The sequence below is a fragment of the Lutjanus erythropterus genome, chromosome 19 (genome assembly GCF_056507025.1).
Source record: "Lutjanus erythropterus isolate fLutEry1 chromosome 19, fLutEry1.hap2, whole genome shotgun sequence".
Lineage (NCBI taxonomy): Eukaryota > Metazoa > Chordata > Actinopteri > Lutjaniformes > Lutjanidae > Lutjanus > Lutjanus erythropterus.
In genome coordinates this window covers 2,580,256-2,602,858 of record NC_139335.1, presented here as the reverse complement: position 1 = coordinate 2,602,858, position 22,603 = coordinate 2,580,256, and the positions used below count along the sequence as shown (strand labels likewise).

The 22,603-nt window shown below is 41.1% G+C and overlaps 1 protein-coding gene across 1 annotated transcript in view; it reads left to right on the top strand.

Annotated features, from left to right (window-relative positions):
* The window catches only part of syt3 (synaptotagmin III), a 53,942-nt gene that overhangs the window by 8,221 nt on the left and 23,118 nt on the right, over window positions 1-22,603 (top strand). The window contains exons 2-6 of the mRNA XM_084744321.1: window positions 2,167-2,505; window positions 5,049-5,466; window positions 10,689-11,078; window positions 13,474-13,582; window positions 15,152-15,328. Coding sequence (XP_084600447.1) covers window positions 5,316-5,466; window positions 10,689-11,078; window positions 13,474-13,582; window positions 15,152-15,328 — 827 coding nt within the window. The 5' untranslated portion in view covers window positions 2,167-2,505; window positions 5,049-5,315. The remainder of the gene's footprint in view (window positions 1-2,166; window positions 2,506-5,048; window positions 5,467-10,688; window positions 11,079-13,473; window positions 13,583-15,151; window positions 15,329-22,603) is intronic.

The window sequence follows — 22,603 nt, the reverse complement described above, 5'->3', positions numbered from 1 at the left end:
CAATGTCTGCAAAGCTGGCACATGAAACAGTGGATCATCGTTGTTTTTTTAGGAGGGTTGGATGATAGCTGTCCCATTATAGAAAAGCAGCAGCTCGCCACCGCCCACTATCGCTCTGATGGCAACCTCCAACTGTCTCACTCAGCTGTGAAAAGAAGAGAGCAGGCCAGTTAACTCTCACGGGTCCTCCCAAAAAACTTTTTGCATAACCCAGTAAATCTGTAACATAAAAAGTTGTTTATTGACCTGATCTTTGCCTCAACCCAAAGATTAAACACGTAGGAGACCTCACGCCTAACTATAAATTCAGCAGTAGATTTTTTTAATATTAATCTGATCATCAGTTTACAAAGATATACACCGGTTCAGTGTCAATTAACAGGAACACAATACTCGTTTCCCCTTATTGATTGACACAGTTGATTGGAAAATTAATGAGTAAACTCTCAGCCTCATTTCAGAGATGTGGATAAACTGACTTTACTTCAGTTACTACATTCCTGAAATGAATAGTGATGAAATATATTGACAAGATGGACGAAACAAGAAAAAAAAATACTAAGATGTGGGGTCTGTATTCTGGTATCAGTATAATATTTTTGCCCAAATGGTCTCACAAGACTTACAAACATCAAATAAACTGATCACATATTATCATTTGGTCTATTTTGACTAATTTTCCAAGGTTCGGAAATAAAAGCAGCCTTTTCTCTCCCACCCCAGCTTTTTATGTGTACTCAAAGCACAGGTTGAAACGATCACAGAACTCGTCCATGAGCTTGCTGAAGCAAATACTGCGACGTTCTGCAAAACCACCCTCATCCAGGTGAAACACAAAGGTTTCCTACAGTCCCTGACTCTCACATCAGGTGAACGTTCAATATAGGTTTGAAAAAATCAGACAATAAGCATAAAACTATAATCTGTAAATCACATCAGACAACAGTAGTTTTAAGTGGTGGTACTTTAGAGAGGAGCTCTGTTTTATGTGGAATATGTCCTAGTAATACAAGAGAGTACAGTAATAACTGCCATGCAGATGTCATACAAATGCTTTACCTCTGCAGAAGAATTTGAAAGTAACAGTAGAGCTCCAGTCATGTTTAAAATAGGGATGTTAATGGCGACTAATTTCCATGTTGATTAAACTCAAAATTTAATTTAGACTAGTTGATTAGTCTAAAAGTAAGAAAACACTCAGAAAGCAGTTAAAATTGAGCACAATTTATTAATTGATATTGTCCAACACTGCCCGAACAAAACTGTGTTAAAAGCCATTTGAAACCAGTAATCACAGTCTACAATCGTCAAATCATATTTTAAATGCCGCTGAAATGTGTAACACTTTGTGCTGTTCAATACAAACACTGCACATTAACCTACAAAACATGACAACAACTCACTAAATGCTTCAGCTTTTCAGACTGAAGAGGATCACAGTGTCTGCGGGCAAATGACCCAGAGCTGACATTAGCCTGCTACACAGTGTGGCTAACGTTAGCATGTTCCTCCAGCTGAGTGATTATATACCACTTTATTCTGACACAGTCTACATTCAACCTTATTTCCATTTTCTAGATTAAAACACTGCCAAACCGTGCAGGTTTTACAAGCTGTCGTCTGTCCGACTTTGCTGATAAAAACATCTGGGGTTGTGTGGGTCATTGGATCATACGTGCTTACGATGTACAGCGAGAGCGAGTACAGCCCCGACTAGTGGTGGGCGGCTGCATAACACCTTAAAGGCAACAGTTAACTGGCATTGTGCACAAATAAAATATTGATAAACAGTTTAACCGACTAGGATTTCTGGTGTCGATTAGTGACCGTGGCAATGTTTAATCATGTAGTTGACTGATTGTGCACATCTCTACTTTAAATTTAAAATTTAAAATGCTCATGAAGAAATAATAAATTGTGTCTGATATGTTTTTGTAAGTGCACCCAGTCAGACTGAATCTGTTTTCAATTTCAACAAGGTTGAAAATGTGATTTTCACTGCCATGATATATGCCGTTACCATCCATGCTTTGAATTATACCCTAATATTTGTAATATTTGCCTGATACCCAAATCTATTTTGTAGTCCTCCAAACATTGTCATGGTTTTTCCTTCTTGTTGTGTCTCCTCACCTTATTGACTGATTCTGTCAATCTGTTTTTCAGGTGATGTTGGGAAGCTTCCGAAGCGCGACTCCCAGTCCATGCTGACGTGTTGGAGAGACCACGGAAACAGATGCACCCACCATTTACTTTTGGAACTGGATGACTAGGAGCTCGACTCTGTTCCCAACTAACAGCGAAGACAAAAAGCCACTTGTCTGCAGGCTCTCGTTTTGGGTCTTGGAAACATTAGGAAAATAACAAGCTAAAGGTTATGCATGCACTCCAGGCATAACTCCGCATTCCTCAGCCAAACCTATTTGTAAAGACAATTTTACATGTAGAGCGTCTGGCTTGCAAATTCACCATGGCCCAGAACCTCGAGAGTCAAGTTCAATAAAGGTAAAATACACAAACCACGACTCTATGATGTTATTAAAGCTAATGAAATGCTTTAATTTAGATTCTTTCTTCGGTGCAATAGATCTCCAGCAGAATGTGGAGCTAAATCTGAGGTAGCTGGTGGTTCTTTCAGACAACAGATTCAATATGTTGAATAATGTGAAAAAACGTAACCTATCATTACAAATAAAAGAGAAACCAGCACACAGTCTCGCTCACTGTTTGCACTTCCTTCAGTGTATTTGTGTTTTAGGGACTCAAACCAAGAAAGCTCATAATTATCTAAATTACTCTGTAATTGTAGTAAGGAGTGTTTTGCTTCCAAAGATTACATAAAGTTTCAGGATGATTGACCTGTTGGTCAGTTTTAGACGCCAACATCATCACTGAATCTCCAGGAGATTGTTGACAGTAGGGTTTCCCCGCAATTACGTCGGCACCCCGTTGATCTGAAGCGTCAGGCATTGTTCACAGCAAAAAGACTGACATTTAAGTAATAGAAATTGAATATTAATATTTTACTATGTGGTCCATTTATAAACGTTTGAAAATAAAATGTTAACTCAGTTCAGTCATTGTAGCAATGTTTGTTTTAGATGAGATACACAATTTTAGTTTTGCAAAGATACTCATCATTTCCTTTGTTTCCCTCCCAAAAGAGACAAATATGCAACTTACTACATTGTAATTAAAAACTGGGTTAATTTATTTTATTTTTCTTTTATTTGCACACACATACAGCAGCATAAAATAAATAAATAAAATAAGTGCAGGGAAAGTGCAACGACAAGAAACACACACAATGAGCAGAAAAAAAACAACCAACATTAAACAGTGATCCAGAAATACAGAACATAACAATACATAAATAACAGAGAGAAAAAAATGACTGTGTGTTTATACATACATGTCAAGAAATAATTAAACATCATGAATTAAATGCAGTGAGAATTTCCTTTTTTAAAAAAAAACACCGTCTGTGTTTTGTTTAATAAAAAGGAAAGCTAAGATGAACTTGAAAATTTAATTTAAAATAGTCCCTAAATAGTAAAAGACGATTTAAACATGCATCAAGTGATATTTTTGATATGAACATGGAATTAAATAAAATGTTATGTGAAAGGATTTTTTGTAATGATGGACGCACTAAGAACACAGCTTTTTAATTCAGTTCAGTTTAATTCAAAGTACTTCATTTGCACTTCAAGGGGTGTGTTAAGAATCATTAACTAACTGGCCACACATCGACCATACGGCTATTTTAAATGTCCTGGAGCCTTTTGCTGCCAGTCCTTTAACAATGGAGGCAAATGGAAATTCATTTGTGAAAATGTAACGTGTCCTGCCAGAAATTACAGCCTGGTGAATGAGGATAATTCACAGACCTCACCACCTCGCCACCAGTTTTTCTAGTAAACAAAACACAAAAAATAAAATTAATAACCAGCCTTTCAATCGGTGTGAGGGTGAGTCGAAAATGACTGAATGCTCATTTTTGGTGAACTATCCCTTTAAGTGAGAATGTGCGTTTTTTTTGTGTGTGTGTGTTTGTTTTAGTTTTTTAATAATATGGATAAATCTTTAGGGTAAATTTTGCCAAACACAACACAGATTTATACTTTTAGAATTAAAGGGTCTAACTAGAACCGTAAACTTAGAACCCAGCATCGAGGGCCGTACCTGAAACCATCTGTGAAGATTTCACCAGGTACCACCGATGAAAGGTTATAAAGGAGAACCCATCTATGGTGAAATGGTTCCACACAGAACCCTCCCTGAGGGATCTATCCAAAATCTTTCCACCTTTTAGCACCTTATGGAGTTCTAATAACAACTCAGCCAGGAGGTTCTACCAAGTACCCTTTTATGTTCCAGTGGTTTCATTTAGGATGCCCTAGGTGGTTCTACTGAGAACACTACATTCCAGGAGTTTTACCAAGTGGCCACTGGAAAGATTCTACCAAGAACCCTTTTACATTCCACTGTTCTCATCTAGAACCCACTAAAGGAGTTACTGAGAATGCTATATTCCAAGGTCTTATTTTATATCTAGAACCCTCCCAGGGGATTTTACAGAAAATGCTTTACTGAATAGGTTTTATCTAGAACCCACCCAGGAGGTTCTTCAAGGATTTCAGTAGAACTCTCTCTTCCAAAAAGCCTTCTTAATGGAACACTTGGTCTTAAAAAGAACCCTTGTCTAGTCTTTTCTTTAAATAAGGGTTCTTCAGAAGCAAATGGTACTGGGTAGAACCTCAGCCCCTCAGAGAGAACCCTGTTGGAAGCATTTGAACTGGACTTGCGACAGGATCAGCTTTTCTCACTCCTTGCATGGTGCCAGTTGCCTCGTATCACTCTTCATAGCGAATGCTAAAGTGATGTTCTGTAGCACCGGAGCCAATGATCTATCAGGAACACACTGATGGTTTTGGCATCCGTGTTCTCACTTAATGGTTAAGGTGACCAATCTGCCAAAACTTGATTTGTACACTTTTATGTCCTTACACTCACGTTGCCAGGTTCTCTCCCTTTATGTCTTCCAGGGACAGTGAGAGGGGAGGGTGTCTCTCAGTCATACATGGACACGTCAGCGTGGTGTCTGTGATCCGGACCCTGACACCCTGCAGAGCCCCTCGTCTTCTTCCTTTATTACCGCCGCCCCTCTGCCTCCTCTTCCTCAGTCCACGCCTTGTAAAAGGTGGACGGGCCAACTCTCTTCTTCTTACCTGAGCGCCGTCCGATAGGTGAGGGCGGCGAGGGCTGCGCTGTCATTGGCTGACTGCTGGTGAGAGTGCGATGCGGATTGGAGGATGTCGGGGGACTGGGATGAAGACCTGTGTAAGAAGGCGCTGGTGCTGGTGGAGGAGCTGTGCTTCAACTCCCCGAGAGGCTACAGCCAGAGTGAGCGCTGCCAGGAGTTCAACTACATGCTGAGAGGACGTGGCAGACAGCTGGACGCAGGTAACGGACACACCTGCACCCTCACACTCACACACACACACACACCCTTTTCACCTAGAGCACTCTCGGGGAGAACCTTTTTATATTCCAGTGGTTTTACTGAGAAGACACTGAGGGGTTTCCACTGTGAACCTTTCTATATTCCACGTTTTTTTCCTAGAACATACTCAGAGGGTTCTACCAATAATACTTTTATATTATGGTATAAGAAAGCCATGACAAGGTCCAAAAATCATTTCTTTTTAAAACAGTTCTTCGGATGAAAAGGGTTTTACAAAGAACCCTTGACAAACTCTTTCTTGAGAAGCAAATGGTTCTGGGTAGAACCTCGGCCCTTCAGGAAGAACCATTTTGGAAACCTTTATGTCTAAGAGTGTGAGGCACTAATGTTAGCATGCTAACGTGCTCACAGTCACAATGCTAGCATTCTCATTTTAAGCAGGTGTAATAATGACCAGGTTCACCTGTGTGTTAGCATGCTAACTTTTGCTGCAGTAAACAGGATGTACACCTGAGGCTGGTGGGATGGTGATTAGTTTTGCAGGAAGGTATATTAGAGTTTTGATTATGTTTCTATCTAAAAGGTCAGAGGATCAGCAAAGTGATTACAGTTCATCCTGAGTGGAGCGTGAACTTCTGTGCAAAATGTCTCAGCAATAATAGCCATGCTAACATTACCACTGGAAGAGCCAGTCCATTGGCATGGCTAAAAAACAGCTGTGAAAAAGGCCTCACCCTTTCTTAAAGTAATACTTTACCCAAAACGCACCCTTCTATCATCACAGCCTCACATTTGTACACATTGTTAGCGTCCTCCTTCACACAGAACAGAGGCTGTTGTCAGCTTGATTCGTGTCAGTTCAAATATACGCCAACGATAACCAGCTTTTACAGCGGGAACAGTGTCCGCAGAAACCTGTCAGACGTCTCCTGCAGAATAAACCTCCCCGTCTGTCCATATGCTCGGTGTTTTGCATCACTAAAAACTACATCAACTGGCTTGGATTTTCAATTCAGTGTGTCCGAGCAGACCGCAGTAGCAGGAAACTGCGAACTGAACAGATACCTTTCAAGCCTACAGGGGGCGAGTCTTTGATACTAAAAAGATTTGGGGAATTGCTTTAAGGAACTTATCACCCGCTCAAAAGGAATTCATTGAATTTTTAGTATCCTATTATAGTCTGATTCAGGCTTTTACACTCCAAAAAAAAACTAGACATCTGATACTTAAAATATGGTGCGTTTTCTCATGAAAGTGGTGAATATTATCTATTAAAAGCTTCAGCAGAAAAATTCCAGTATCACCTTGTCAATTGTGGACCAGCACAGCAATATATATGTTAGACTTAAAGGCATGAGAAGGTGAATGTTAAGAGGAGTGCTCATGTTTAAAGGTAGTTAGAGTTACTGTGCACTCAGGACAACAAACCATCAAATATTAATCTGCAGGATTGAAATGGCTTCAAGTCCATCCCATTTCTTTTACGAGCCCCAGAAGACTCGCAGTAGAATTCTGCAATTGTTATCTCACAGCTGGATTGCAAATTTTGTTTTTTTACCAACTGAGTAGGTGCACCGTGGGGTGTATTGTGTGCAGAGTATTGTGTGTGGGTTCTCATTGAAGCATTTGGAAGTGCAATGCGCCGTTATGCAGATTAGCGTGGATATCTGTGGCTCAGTGTAGATTAGCCTGGATTGGCTGCGTGTTGCCTCCGGAGATTTGGATGGCTCTGTGAAGAAATGTCACGCCATGGTTTTAGGCGTTGGCCCCCTCGCTCACCAGCTGTGATTTTTTCGGTGTTTGCTGACGGAAGTCTTCGAGCCCTCGGAGGGCCGCGGCCGCCGAAAAGCTGTCAGCGAATGGCTTGTGTAAGCAGCGGGGATGTGTTTGATGTAGAGCGATGTACGGGTCCCAGTGGGCTTGCATCGGTCGCTGATTGACAAGGAGTGTCGGTCCCTCTTCGCGGTGCACTTCAGAGACCTCCTACCCACCCACCTACCTGCCTTCCTGCCCGCGCCCGCTGACTGGCTTCTCATGCTTTGAGGATTAGCGATGGATCTTTGGCAGGATCAGTCCTCAGGAAGGTGCAGCGGCTGCCCTAAAGAGAGACAAATGGAGGAGAGTGGTTTGGCCCCCGACAGTCCCCCTGCGCACGTTTGATCACAGCCGTGTCTTATCAGTGCACCCTGATCTGCCAACCACACACAACCTACTCCTCTGCCTCCTCGCTTTGTTTTTCCCCCACCAGATCAATACATTAACCTTTCTCATCCTTAAACCCCTCCCCTCTTTGGGTTTCCCTCTAAATCATTGTCACCTTGTTTTCCTCCATCTCTCTGTTCCTGGGCTCATTCTCTCTCCACCATCGCCTCTTCGGTTTCTCCTCCTTCACACATGGCGTGGTAGTTGCATCGACTTTATCAAGCCTCCACCTCCTCCTCCTCCTCCTCCAAGGGAATGAAAAGGGGGAATGGACCCAGTCAGCTTGTATGTCTGTTTCAACATGTGCACCAATCTGTTTTCAACCCTCTCCCCGTCTCTGCCGGCCATTCTGTGGTTCGGATCATTTTTCCTCTCGCTCCATTCTCCTGTCTCCTCTTCCTTGATGTTTTCTACCTTCCTTTGCCCTCCTTTCCTCTCCTCCCGCTCCATCACTTCACCCTCCTCCTCCTCCTCCTGTCTCCTGATTTCCATCGTCACGTTCTTCTTCTCTCCCCTCTCCATCCATCCCTCGCTCCTCACTTCCCACTCCGTCGTGTTCTCCGCTGAGACAGATCGATGTCCCCCCTCACCCATCCCCCACCGCCGCGGCCCCCCAATCATATCTTTTGAACAAGTGCTGATTAATGACATACACAGACTGATGAATTATTCACCAAAGCGAGAGCGCGAGGAAGGGGGAGGCAGAGGAAGGGGGGAGCGCAGGGGGAGAGAGAAGGTAGGGGTGACGAACAAAGAGACAGCCGCTGAGAAGAGGAATAAAGTCAAAGCGTGCAGAGGCAGACAGCATGGGAAAAGAAATGACAGCGAGGAACGAGGGGTGTTTGAGGGGATTATAGAGAGGAGAAAGCGAAAGAGAAAAAGAGGAGGGAGGGCGGGTGGAGACAGAAGGCGAACCGAATTCCAGAAGATGTACCCCAGGGCTGGAGGATTGGCTGCTGTTGTCTTGTTTTCACTCATTTGCTCTCAGTCTTGTTGTCAGCCGGTTACAGATAAAATTTCATTCTCTTTTGTGTGATTTAACAGTGTTTATGTCTTTGTCATGACCATAAAGACACTCTGAATTGGACTAAACTGAAGGAAAAAGGAGGTTAAAGAAAAGCGAAGGCCTGCGTGTGGATCTGGTGGGGGGTTTGGGGAACGCTTTCCTCTGTGCTGTTCTACACGAAGGTGATGATTGGCCTGCCCGCAGACAGGAAGGATTGTTAATTGGTGGCCCTCTGGTCTGGACGGAGCCCAAGATGGTGAGAGGCAAAAAAAAAATCCAGTGAGATGCTGCAAGGTGGGGAAGATACTCGGTTAGCGAAATCTGCACACTGTATCGTAATGAGTCTTCTCGGTCTACTTACAAGCCATGAATATTCATGTTCAGGGCTCTGGGCCTGCACTCTGAGAAACAAGGGTTCTAAAAGGGTTCCCCCTTTGCTTCTGAAGAACCCTCCTTTGAAGAAAGGGTTTATCAAGGGTTCTTTGTAAGATTTAAGAGTTGTATTAAGAACCTTTTTCATCCAAAGAACCCTTTATAAAAGAAAGAGTTCTATAAGGATCGTTGAAATACTCTCTCATTAAGGGTTCTTTGCACCATAATATAAATGGGTTACCAGTAGAACTTCCTGGGTGGGCTCTAGATGAAACCCTTGGAATATAAGAGGTCACAGGTAGAACTCCCGGAGTGGGTTCTTGTAAAAACCCCCTGAGGATGTTCTAGATAATATCCTTGGAATAGAAAATGTTTCTTGGTAGACCCCCCTTAGTGTGTTCTAGATAAAATCTTTGCAATATAAAAGCGTTTTTTTGCTAGAACCCTCAGAATGTTTACTAGATAGAACCCTTGCAATATGAAAGGGTTCTCGGTAGGTCCCGCTGAGTGTGTTTTAGATAAAACCCTTGAAATATAGAAGGGTTCTCGGTAGGATGCCCTGAACATGTTCTAGAAAAAAACCTTGGAATATAGAATGTCCTTGGTAGAACCCCCAGAATGTTTACTAGATAAAATCCTTGGAATAGAAAAGGTTCTTGGTAGAACCCCCAGGCTGGTTTCTATCCAAAAAATGGTTTCTAAATAAAACCTTGTGTTCTGGATAAAACCCTTGGAATATAAAGTTCTCAATTGAAGGCCATGTGTAGGTTCTTGTTAGCACCCTTAGAAGGTGGTCAGGTTCTGGAGAGCACCCCCAGAGAGTTTGTGCACCATTACGGGGTTCTCAGTAGAACCTTTTGTATGTGGTTCTGGGTGAAACACAGATGGTTCTAGGTATAACCCTTTATGTTGGGCTCTAGGTAGACCTGTATGAAAGTGTTCCAAGTGTAACCTTGATAAAAAGTTCTAACAGGAATCAAAAAGTGTTCTCCTATGGGGACGAGCCAAAAAACCATTTATGGTTCTAGTGAGCACCTTTATTTCTCAGAGTGTAGCGTTCATTTTGGGTTCTGATTGGTCCTTTTGTCAAGACAGTCATCAGACCCAAACATGCTATTTATAAAGAGACTTCAAATGGCTGAGAATAATTATAAATATTCATTGTATATTTAGTCTATTTATTTATAAATATTCATGGGATATTTATAGGGTATTCACAAATTTATGAATTCATCATGAATCTACGTATAATTGGCTGTGACACGTGCAGTTCTAAAGCGTAAACAGAACAACAGAGGTTCTCTGTGTGGAGCTGAAGTCGACTCTGCTCTCTCTGACAGAGCTTGTTGCTGGAACTGTCCAGCAGTCTGGTGCTGAAACTGCGCTTTTCTTTTATTCTGTACACTTTTTCATTCGGATGAGTCATACTCCACCCTCCCCACCAACACCCACATCCTCTGTTCCACCCCCACCCCCCTCCGTGCCCACACACACCCCCACCCACCCCTCAGACACAGTCCTTGAGCCTTCACAGATTAAAAAGCTAATAACCATGAGGAAATGCTGGATGACATTGCATAGAGACATCACTGTGGGTGTTGAATCTTCTGTCTTCTGTTTTCTTCCTCCTCTCTCCTGTAGAGATCTCCGTCAGCCTGCTGTCGGTCATCGTGACATTCTGTGGCATCGTCCTCCTCTCCGTCTCCCTCTTTGTCTCCTGGAAGCTCTGCTGGTTGCCATGGCGGGACAAAGAGGGCGGAGGCCTGAGCCTGACGTCGGGGCTGCTGCCCGGAAGCGCCGGCGTGGGAAGCCTCGCGGGCACCGGGGGCTCGTCGCTCTTGCCCCCGCTGCTGCAGCGGAAGGAGGGCCACTCCTCGTCCTCGCTCTACCCCTCCTTGGGCCAGCAGCACCACCCCCACTTCTCTGACCTGGTGGGGCTGGAGAGGGGAGAGGTCGGAGGGGTGGTCGGGGGGCCACATGAGACCCAGGAACACTCGTACCTGGACATGGACTCCTACCCCAACAACGCTGGTGAGATCTCTTAATCCCGGTCTGACTGTAAGAGAAATGCCTCGGTCAATACCTTCTCATTTTAATAACTTACAGAATTTAATACATTCACCTACATACAGTAAAAATAATTTATCTGTGCTGCAACACAGTGATGAATGCTGACCATTATTGTACATATAAATGGGTTTTCTCTCAGTTGTGCTACATTCTGGGATTATTAATTTTTCATCTTTCTTGCAGAGTCTCCGAGTTATTACACACGCTTAGTTATACAGGAAGAAAATTTAGAAAGAGGTAATCTGTGACTTTGAGCTGAAGTTTCAATTAACACAAATTACAGCTGTATTCAGCGTGATTACAGCCTCATTAAAGGATTAGTTAGTGTATTTCTCAAAGCAGCGTACTGCGTGAAGGCATGTAATCACCTTGGCCATACATGCCGACCCAGGAGACTCCTGTTTTTCAATGCCCTCTCCACCCGGTTTCCTCCCGGGGTCACAATTGAGCCCCGCCCCTTCTTAGTTACTGTTGCTATGCCTGTCAAGCTTTCCATTCTCGCACTGCAGACAGTTTGCAGTGATGATGTTGGGAGATTTTTAAATTGAAATTAGGAGTAATTGTTAAAACACAAGGATTTTGAAGTTCTATCTGACAGCTGAGGGTTTTGTCAGCTGTAATGATGATGACAGATTTCAGATGTGTAGCTAGCTAATGTAAGCTAATGCTTAAACTTTTTCCATCTGACACTTTTTAAAACCCTGTGAAAGTGTATGAAATATGTCAAATTATTTAACGGCTGTGTACATCATAAAACGGTAATGTTAAAGCATTGGTCAGATTGTGAGATACGACACGTGTATGTATGCGATAGATGACAGAAATACATGTATTAATGTGGGAAAAGGAAGCACAGGGAATAGATTAGCGGATGAGACGGGTCACCCAGCCGGGATCAGAACTAAACTAACCTGGCTTAGACCTCAGAGGACGAGCCAGAGAGACAACAACAAATGTAATATAAAATTATCATTTAAAATCAACAAATCTTTGCACAAAAAAAGACAGTTCCCTGAGTAAATAAAATAATAAACTACCTAGAGATGATAACGATCAATCAATGAACAATTAATCAGCCATTCAGAATTGGATTGATCGAGTTTAAGTAAAATTTTAGCAATCTACTATCAAATAAATATCCGTGTTTGATTAATTGATGAATTGATTGACTAACCAGTCTACCCTCCAAAAAAGGGGCAGATTAATAAGAAGTAAGAAAATTAAGGTCAGCCTCTTGATGTTTCTGGCCACATGAGGATTATAACTCATACAGTTTATGCACTTTTATTTTAGTTTTGGTCTCCTCAAAGCTCTTTAGCTCTTTCCTCATTGTCTCGACTTTCTTCACCAGCTAGTTTTATCTGAGCGCGTTTGCAGAAAACAGCTGCCTGATTCCACTGAATACAAGGCAGATGTGAGCAGTGAAACTGAACCAAACAGTAAATGTGCCATGAAACAAAAACAATGAGCTCAAAAGCTCGCTGGAGCTGCCGAGTTGGCTCATGATGCTGTGTGGGTTTGTTAGTGCAAGCAGCCCCTTCACATTTCACATAGGCACCGGATTTAATCTTCAAATATGAAAAAATAAAGACTGAAATTAGAGAGGCAACCATTTGTCAATTGTCAGACTTACTGGCAACTGTTTTCATTATCAGTTAATCATTTTAAATCGTATTTTAAGAAGAAAAAAAGCCAAACATTTAATGGATCCAGCTCCTTAAATGGGAGGACTGGCTGCTTTTCTTTGTCTCACAAGTAAATAAATATATCACTAATTTCTCTTTTAACACAAATACACATAAAGAAATGTGATGGTGAGGTGGTTGGAAGCAGCCAGTTAAACTACAAACAGCTAAGAAGCTATGTTTCACAATAAGAGCGCGTCTGTTAGAAACTGATGTCAGAGAGATATTTGAGACCTGGTTTGATGGAACAGCTCAGGTAACAGCTATGAGTTTACATTCTGGTGTCGTATTTATGCCGGCTGTCAACTCCTGTGCAGGCTGTTTATCATTATTCTGTGTCAAATGTTTACCGGCTGCCTTTATTGCAGTTGCATGTAGCTCCCTTCATATCTCTTTGTTGTATATGCCTTTCATGCTGCCTCATGTCCTGCTGTTGTAAATATATCTGCTCATTCCTTCCCTTCTCTCTGCTGGTAAATCACTCTCTGGTTAAATCAATGCAATACAATCAATGGCATCAATGATGCCGGCCCTGCGTTACGAAACAACAACAACAATGCTGTTCTCAGCTGATGTAACGACCAAGGCCACAATAGCACTGACAGACAAAACAGACATGTGAGTCATCACGGATTGTCTCGGCCCTTTTCTCCCTTTTCTCGCTCTCTTAGGGACTCTGAAGCTGAGTCAGACGTCTCCAGATGTTCCCAACTCAGAGGTCGGAGCCCAGCCCCATAAAGACCTGCCCAACGCTCATTCCCAGCAGCAGGTCACCTCACGGTCAGTGTTGAGTGCATGGAAGTGTCTATGGCTTTAAAGTCGAGATGAAATTAAAAAAAGTCATTTAGCCCCATCTAATTAACAATATATGCCAAAAATTACTAAAGATTTTTTTAAATTCTTCTACCAAAATCCAGTAACTTCTTCCTCTAAAGTAAAATTGTGATGTATGCTTACGTAGGCTTGAACTAATGTCACCCAGTAAAATCATTACATCCAACTGTTCATCAATCTTCAGCTCTTAGCAGCACGGAGCAAAGACTCACTGGTTAGCTAGCTAGCAGCAGCATGGTACATCGGGTTATGACACGCCCACTTTTCAACATTAAATCTCAGAAATACTCTCAAAACACTGTTTAATCTGGACTTTAATGTGTACATTTTTTATTTGACTGTAGAACGAGCGGGCTGTGTGTTAAACTCAGACATATAGTGGTGAATAAAAACAGGAGTGAACTTTAGCCTCCAGCTAGCGTTTATTAAAGGAAAAATTGATTGAAAAACATGAGTGAAAAGGTAATAAAAGGAGGACTTTTACTGCTAAAAAACATGTTTTTTTGTGACCACATGGTATTTGCCCTATTGATTGCATGATGTTGGCTTTTATCTTTCTCGCCTTTTATGAAAGCTGTAGAGGAATCTTTTTTTTTTTTTTACTTTTCATATATGAAGTTTCATCTTGGAAAACAGCTGTGATGCGGTATCGAACACTCGATTAAAGTATAAGGAACTGAACTCAGTCCAAATAAAACTGAACTCTGCTGAGTGCAACAGTCTCTCCCATAACAGTCTACAACAAACGAAGTTCATGGGTTTTGTCTCGTTATGTAAATCGATTTATTTTTTTATAGGCCACACCCTCTTTTTCGCCAGTTGGCATGTCCTTTGGCTCGTGACCAACCTTTCCACAAAATCTTGTGCGAGTCTGTGAATCCATCCAAGTTTTATTGAGACAGACCACCATAGCCACACTCCCTTTCAGCCAATTTACCCTTTTGTTTTGTTTCTTGTATTTAGATCCAAACAAAATCTTGAAGATGCTCAAAAGATTTTACTGGGAAACCTGTAAAAGTGACGTATACAGGACAGTCACATGTTAAGTCAGCTAATGTAAAAAAACAACACTAGCTAACTAAGCATCTAATCTACGTCAAAGTTAGTAAAACGCTACGAAGAAACTAAAAATTCTGGTTGAAGCTAATAATTACTACAGCTACAGATGTTAATTCTACAAAAACAGAAAAAAACACACAGAGCATTTCTCTATTTTTAACAGATATTCATTTGTTTTTTCTTGCAGTTTGTACTCCATCATCACACACCTAGCCTTGATTTGACAACACTTACTATGATGCATGCATGTGTAAAAAAAGGTGTGTAAACTCTTATGCAAATGAAAACAGAGGCTAAACTCAGTTTAGATGGTTTACCCACCACTGCATCTCTGATTAAGCTGCTGAATCACACTTTTGCAGAGGATTTTTATTTTTTTTCTGTTGTTAGTACGTGTGTTTATGTGTGCTGCGCTCACTTAATATTCACCCTCTGAGCTCTTGTGTGTCTGTTTAGGCCCAAGCCCATGACTCACCAGCTCTCCAGCCCTGATTTCCACGCTGAGGAGAAGGAGCAGGTAACCAGCATTGGGCAGATCAAACCGGAGCTCTACAGGCCCAAGGGCGACCAGGGCGAAGGCAAACAGGGCGACACCTGCGGCAAGATCAGCTTCCTCCTGCGCTACGCCTTCAAGTAAGTCTGTGAGCTTACGCCAAAATAATTTCTTATATATAAAAGTGTGGAATTTAACATTAATAAGTCATTGCCTCAATATTTTTAAGCATAAACAATGAGGCCATCACATTTCGACAAAGTTAACTTGCTGGCTGGAAACTGCACACATCAAAATGGAGCCAAATGCAAAACTTTTCTATGCTTCTGTCTTTTCCATGTGGATTTTACAAAACAATCAAGTCTCTAAACTCACCGCCACTGAAGGTGAAAGCATTATGAGACATCATATGGCTGTCATTGCTCAGCGTCCTCAAAGTTAAAACCATAAGAAATGCTGCTGACTTTGACGTAGGGGTTAGAAGAAGTTAAATTGCATCAACGTTTCCTCACTTGTGTCTTAATCCGTGTGAAGAGCGAGGAAATGTGTGGAAGGAGTAATAAGACGTCCTTTCCTCGGAAGCATCATGTAAAGCGACATCCGTTTCTGACGGCGGCGCCACGGCTGGATCTGCTGCATAAAGCGGCCGGCGTCTGTCGTCACCGTTACATTCACACTGACAGTGGCCCCCCATCCCCCCCACCCCGTGCCTTCATGACTCCGTTTACACACATTCACTTGCTTTTTACTGGTTATGTTGTTGCCATCATAACCTAACACCTGAATAAATAATGGAATCCTGTACAATATAATGATTAAATATGATTATGGCGGCTGTTTGGGAGATTTATGACAGAACAAAACAGGCTGTGGATGAGATAAACTTAATTTAAACGTGACAGTGTTTCAGATCCCAGTCTTCTTGCATTAAATATCATTACTTTCACAGTTCTTAATGTAAGCGCATCTGAATTATAGCAGAAATAAGAGAGTGAGAAGAGAATAAAAGTGAACCAGGACAACTTCCAGTTCAAGTGAGGATTGAGGAAATATCAAATAAGAGAAATAAAAGAGTCAAGCAAAGGGTAAAAAAAAAACTTTTGTTGGTGATATAAAAGTTGAAAATCAGCTGTCCTCCTCAAGGATGTGGTCAGTAGTTGAATCACACATGCATGAATCATTTTCATGAAACTGATTTGATCTTAAAGTGTGTGTGTGAACTTTTTGTACTTCCTGTTTGTTCTTAGGTAGGATCAGAATTTAAACAACATAAAATGCTCTCAAGGATTCATGAAAATGTTTCTCCTGATACGTCTTGTAACACACGAAAAATAAAAACCGCCACACAGACATGTTAACAAGATTAAAAGTTGATTTTCACTGTAGGGGGTGTTTAAGAGCACAATCGACCGCACATAAGCCACGACGCACACAAGCCAACTTGTGAAATGTTCTGTGAAATATTAATAATGATGAAGAAAATTATTTTAATTTACGATGAAAAACACAGGAAAAATTTTGTTAATTTTAATGATTTGAAATCCTTACAGTTAAAGATGATTAGGTTCCCGAGACAGATTTGTCTAAACCCGTGTGCCGTTCTGGAGCCTCGACTGAGATCTGAGACAAAACGATCTGATCCGGCTCATCTGCAAGTTCTCACTGCCATCCTGGCCTTCCAACGAGAGACTGGCGATCGGCCTGACGAGTCCCAGTCTGTCCACTGTTTAACCAGTGTTAAGCCTGGATTACTCTCAGACTGTGGACACGACGGATGTGCTGTTAGCACCACAGTTCATTCAGATCACAAACTGCTGCTCAGGAGACCAGATTTGCACATCAAGGCTCCATCTCCACATACACTGTCCTTCCTCAAATACTAATTAACTGAGAACTAATCCATGATGCACAGAATCATGATGTTTAATCTTGAAGAAAGCTGAGATGTTTCCTGCAGAGGCAAAGAGGAGCACACAGCCTGGCTACACCTGCTGCACACCCCCGACAGGACAAACCTCTCCCATGATGCTCCAGTGTTTCGCTGTCTGTCTGTGGTATTTCCTGTCCTTTTCATTTCTTTTCTTCTTTTTTCTGAGTAGAACATCACCTGTCAGACATCAGCGGCTTGTGGCTTTGTGTTTTTGCACACAGCACCTAAGTCTGTTGCCCTTATATGGGTTTACGTGGGACTTATTTTCCTCTTACTGCTTTGTTTGAGAACAAATATAAGAGAAAAATAAGAAAACATTCATGCATGAAGCACAATGACTCTCCAGCTTCATAAGTATTGATTGACAGTCAGGAAAAGCAATCTGATTGTGAATATAAATGATGATTGTTGATGAACAAACGTTTTATTTCTATCAAATAAGAGACTCAGGAGTCTTCAGCTGTGCTAACTGCTCTGTGAGGCTGAACTCGGGTAAAACCGAGCTTAGAGCTAAACGCTTACATCAACATGCGTGATGTTTATTGTGCTCATCGTCTTTGTTTAGAATGTAAGCATGCTAGCATTTACTAATTAGCGCTAAACAGAACATACAACTGAAACTTACAAGTTTGTTGGCAGTCCAGTAAAAGTTTTTGAGATATTTCAGTCTGGACCAAAACAGCAGACCGACTGACAGACAGATCGACTCTGACATCCAGCCTCGCTGCTGGTAAGGCTAAAAAAAGATGATAAATAGATAAATAAATTAATTAAAATAAGAAAAGATAATCCTTTATTAGTCTCACAACTGGGGAGAACTTTTACAGCAGCAAAATATAAAAAAACAAATGTAGGAAGCAACAAATAATAAATAAGTAAACAACAATTTAAACAAGATGAAATATAAAAATATGACCAATACAAGTGAGAGGAAACATAAACAATAGGACTGAAATAAACAAGAGGAATGTTAAGAAATAAAAAAATAGGAATGACATAAATAAAAAGAAATATAAAAAATGGGAACAATATAAGCAAGAGGAAATATAAAAGAATAACAATATATGTTATATAAACAAGAAATAGACTCAACAGTAGAGTTTACACTGTTGCACACAGGGAATATTGACGTTGCACAGTTTGAAGAGAAAAAAATTACACCTGAAATATTAATATTGCACAGCCAGTATACACTGAAACATTAGTCTGTAGATGGTTGTGAGAGTTTGGAGAATTTAAACCTTAAAAAAGAGACATGATCATAATTAGATGAATCAAACACCGAAAACGTAGTTTTGTTTGACTCGTCTCCAGTGAATGTGGACGCGTGTGGGTTTTTTTGTTGCTTTTTTTGCACCGCTTTGATCGCAGCGGTGGGCGCGCTCTTCTTCAAACACTTAAAGTCAAGAGGGCTGCAAACAGACACCGGTCTGCAGAGTATCTTCACACCACTGAACAGAGAGAGAGGCCTGCTTCTTGGGAAAATATCTTTCAGCCTGTTTATCCTCTCCAGCAGACACATAAAGAAAACCTTTAACTGGAGGAGAAAATTGAGTTTTAGACAGTGAGCTTTGGGTTTCATGGGAAACGTGGTCCTCATTTTGAAGGGGAGCAGCTAACGAACAGTTAGCATGAGATGTGAGAGGCTACTGGTTGTTGTCTCGACTGTGGTCTTGTTTGTTTATGATTATCATACTGAAATATTAATGTCTAAAAATAACAAAGCGGTGCCATTAAATGTAAGTGACAAAGCGGCGGCGGGGTCTTTTATGTACTGTGCGGCACAGATTGCTGTAGTTACTTTCATTTTGATCCTTTGACGATTCTCTGCTGAATATTCTCTGCTTGAGAACTAAGTACATAATTGGTGGATGCCATGCTGTGAGCACCGGATGATGTGTGTGTGTGTGTGTGTGTGTGTGTGTGTGTGTGTGAACTGTAAGTAAAGGTGGTTGTGGGTGTTATGTGCAGCTGGCTCGGTCGGTCTGTGGCTCAGCTGGCAGTCCCTTCATTTCTGCCTGCCCCCGACATGTGGAAACATTACAACAGGCGAAAGTGCTGATGGTCAGAAAAGAAAGGGAGCGAGAGGCCGTTTGAGTCATGAATTATATATGGCGAGCCACTTTAAACAGCAGCCCCTGTCAACACATAATAACACCAGACTGTGTTATAGCTGCAGTTACAGATACAGAGAATTAGCAAGGGAGCTGGATGGAGAGGAGGGTTAATGATGAAAACCATTCATGTGTCCCCTTTTCCCATTTATAAAGTCACCAGATAATTTATGTCACGCTGTCGTCGCCTGTCATTACACTGGGGGGAAATTGTTTTAGCAAGAAGAGGCAAAGTCAGTTTATTTGTACAGCACCTTTAAACAACAAGACAGGAAGGCGTTATTTAATTAAAAGGACATTTCGCCCCCAAAATCAAAAACACATCTTCCCCCTCTGGCCTGCAGCGCTCTTTATCTGTCTGAATTGTTTTGGTGTGAGTTGCAGAGTTTCGGAGACGTTCTTTATCTCAAATATAATGGGACTAAATGGCACTTTTGTTTGGTTTTGGTTTACTCAAGATAATCCACAGACCTTATTGTGAGCAGTTTCATGCAGGAACTACTTTCTACCAGAACTATAATAATAATATATTTTATATAGCAGTTTTTCACAAACCTTTTTTTCTAGAGACCCACTTATTAAAAATGACAAACCATTGGGACCCAAATCAAAATACATACCTGTTTTGACATGTTTGGACTCGTTTTTTCAACTAGAGATCAATCTGGTGATCATTTTTCCACTAAACAATCAATTAAAGTGATTAAGTGATTAATTATTAAAATAAGTTTACATGCAAAATGGTGCGTTTTCTGGCCTTTTTTCCTGTTTATCATCATATTAAACTGCATATCTTTGAGTTTTTTGCGGAGTCTTTGGGTCTGATAAAACAAGACATTACCTTGGACGGGTTTTTGACCGACTGGCCAAGTGAAAAAACTAAACAATACAACAAAAACAATGAAACCCTGCTCATCGTTAAATCTAATTTTGACAGCCTCAGAGCAGACAAAGTCTTGGGGAGCCACTGTGATTTTTGACCTCAGGTTGGGAACCAGTGGATTATACAACAACTCGATGGATACACATGATACCTGCATAACTATTTGCAAACACACAGACATACATGAACACTTAATTACACACACCTTCATTTAAATAACAAAAAAACAAACACATCAATACTGTCAATATCTCATTATTTTAGCCATCATCCAATCTAAGGTCATTAGAAATCCTGTGTGTTATTTATCTCATGGATAATAAGACAAATTCTCATAATGTCAGAATAAATAAATACAAATAAAAAGCTTAAATTAAAAAGATGACATCACAGAGGTTTCAGGAAGTGATTTAAAAGATGTCACTGATTCTGTGAGACTTATCTCCTGCATTTGGTCAACTAGAAAGAAAGTAGTTTGTGCATGAAGCTGCTCATAACAAGATCTGTGGATTATCTTGAGTAACTGGATGATGATTTCTGGAAAGAGACACTGGAGTTCAATTTTTATAATGAATTTTCTTTGGTGCTTTGGGCAGACGTCTCTACGGCCGATATCTGCAAAACTCTGCAACTCAGCAAAACAATGTAGATGTATAAATAGCACCACAGGTAAAAGGAAAAACGTGTTTTTGATTTTAGTGTGAACTGTCTCTTTCATTGATTAAGAGCGGCAGTGACGGAGGGATAAAGGTTGGAGATGAAGCTGTGTAGGCATGTGTGTAGATCCACAAATACACAGAGGTGTGTTAGCGCTGGAGCTGTGATAAGATTGGTATGTTAATGTGCGAGACCCCGCTGTTTGCGGTGTAACAGTCGGAACAACAATGTCTATCTTCCTCAGATCCTCTGGGAAAGGCATTTCTATTGACAATCCCATTAAAAGCTGACACATTTCCACTGTGGGAATAACAGCTAGCTTTCGGGCATTGTCTGCCAGGAATAAGGCCGTGAATTTCAGTCCCTGCTCGAGCAGTAATGGGTGTATTCTCTGCAGCACGCCTCGCGGATTGTATGAAAACTCCTGGTTTGGGTTCAGGCTCACGTCTTGTTCTGTGATGAGACACGTGAGCGCAGGGGAACCCGTGTCTTTGTAGCAAACGAGGAATGCAGGAAAATTCACGATGATCGGAGAGGGGTGGGTTTGTTTTGTGCACAAGCTTCCTGTCGTTTCCAATTATTGTACATCCGAGCATCGCTGTGAAACACACGGGCTTAATGATCACGGTGACTGCAGAGTCTCTACCACCAACTTGTCTCCAAATCAGACTGGATTAAAGACCATTAGATACATATTTGGATTGGTCAGGGTTTTCTTGTTAAAATATTTATCTGGCTGAGCTGGGAATGTAATTTCCTCCAGCAATTTGCCCCGTATATCATCTCCCTGATTTGATGTGATTGCAGAGTGGGCATGTTTATCCGATTGCCTTAATTGGATGTGATTCAGAGGTAAACACGTGTCCGGATTGGCCACGGTTGTATTGTCAACAAGCGTGTCTTATTTGTGATTGGTACACATGAGCGGAGGGCGCTATAACTGCCGGGGTCACTGTTGGCATTTGCCCTGTTTATTCTCCCTCTGCCCCAAAGTTCACGTTGCTCCGTTAAAGCAGCTAATGAAGTGCTGACACACTGGTTAACGCGGGGAGACACAGTCTAACGAGGTCTGATTAAAGGCCTCCGAGCTGTCTTCATCTTCATCTGGTAATTAAATACATAATAAACGGTGCGTGAGACGCCGCCGCCATGACTCTGGACGGAGCATGTGAATGTACAGATGTGTGTATCATGTGTGTGTCTATACGCCTGCACCGCCGCCTGTGCGTTTTTACCTATATTTACTTTTTATGCCAAATGCACCAGTGTACAGTGGAATATTCTTGACACTTTGGGCATTTTATTTTTGTAAAAAATAAAGTCCAAATCTGTCATTTTTGCAATATTAAATAAACTGTAAAAACTTCACTAGATTTATGAGTTTGAGTCAAAGTTGTTTTTTTTTTTTAATAAATTTAATTTTTTCTTTAGATAATATTTGAGGTTTAGAAACTCACTCAAAATTTGTATTCAAACAGCTGTTCACACTGAGCTGTGAGTCTGATTTATCATTATTTGGATGCTTGGAAATTAAATGGTGGCAGCTGAAAATGTTAAATTGGAAAAATGTATCATTTTCACTTTACTTTCGCAATTTGAATTTTATATTTTTGGGGTGATTTCTGAGACAAAGATTAAAGTTTATCTAAAGAAGAAAAGTAAATTATCTTAAAGTAAAGAGTTGGGCTTAAAACAAACAAACAAAAAACAATCTATTGAAATAAGCTTCCGTGAAATTTTGAGGTTTCTCAACGTTTTTAATTTTCATGGTGTGTTTCAAGAGTTTGTCTTCTCATTACTCCAGGCTGTCAGAAAAATATTCATCCTCTGA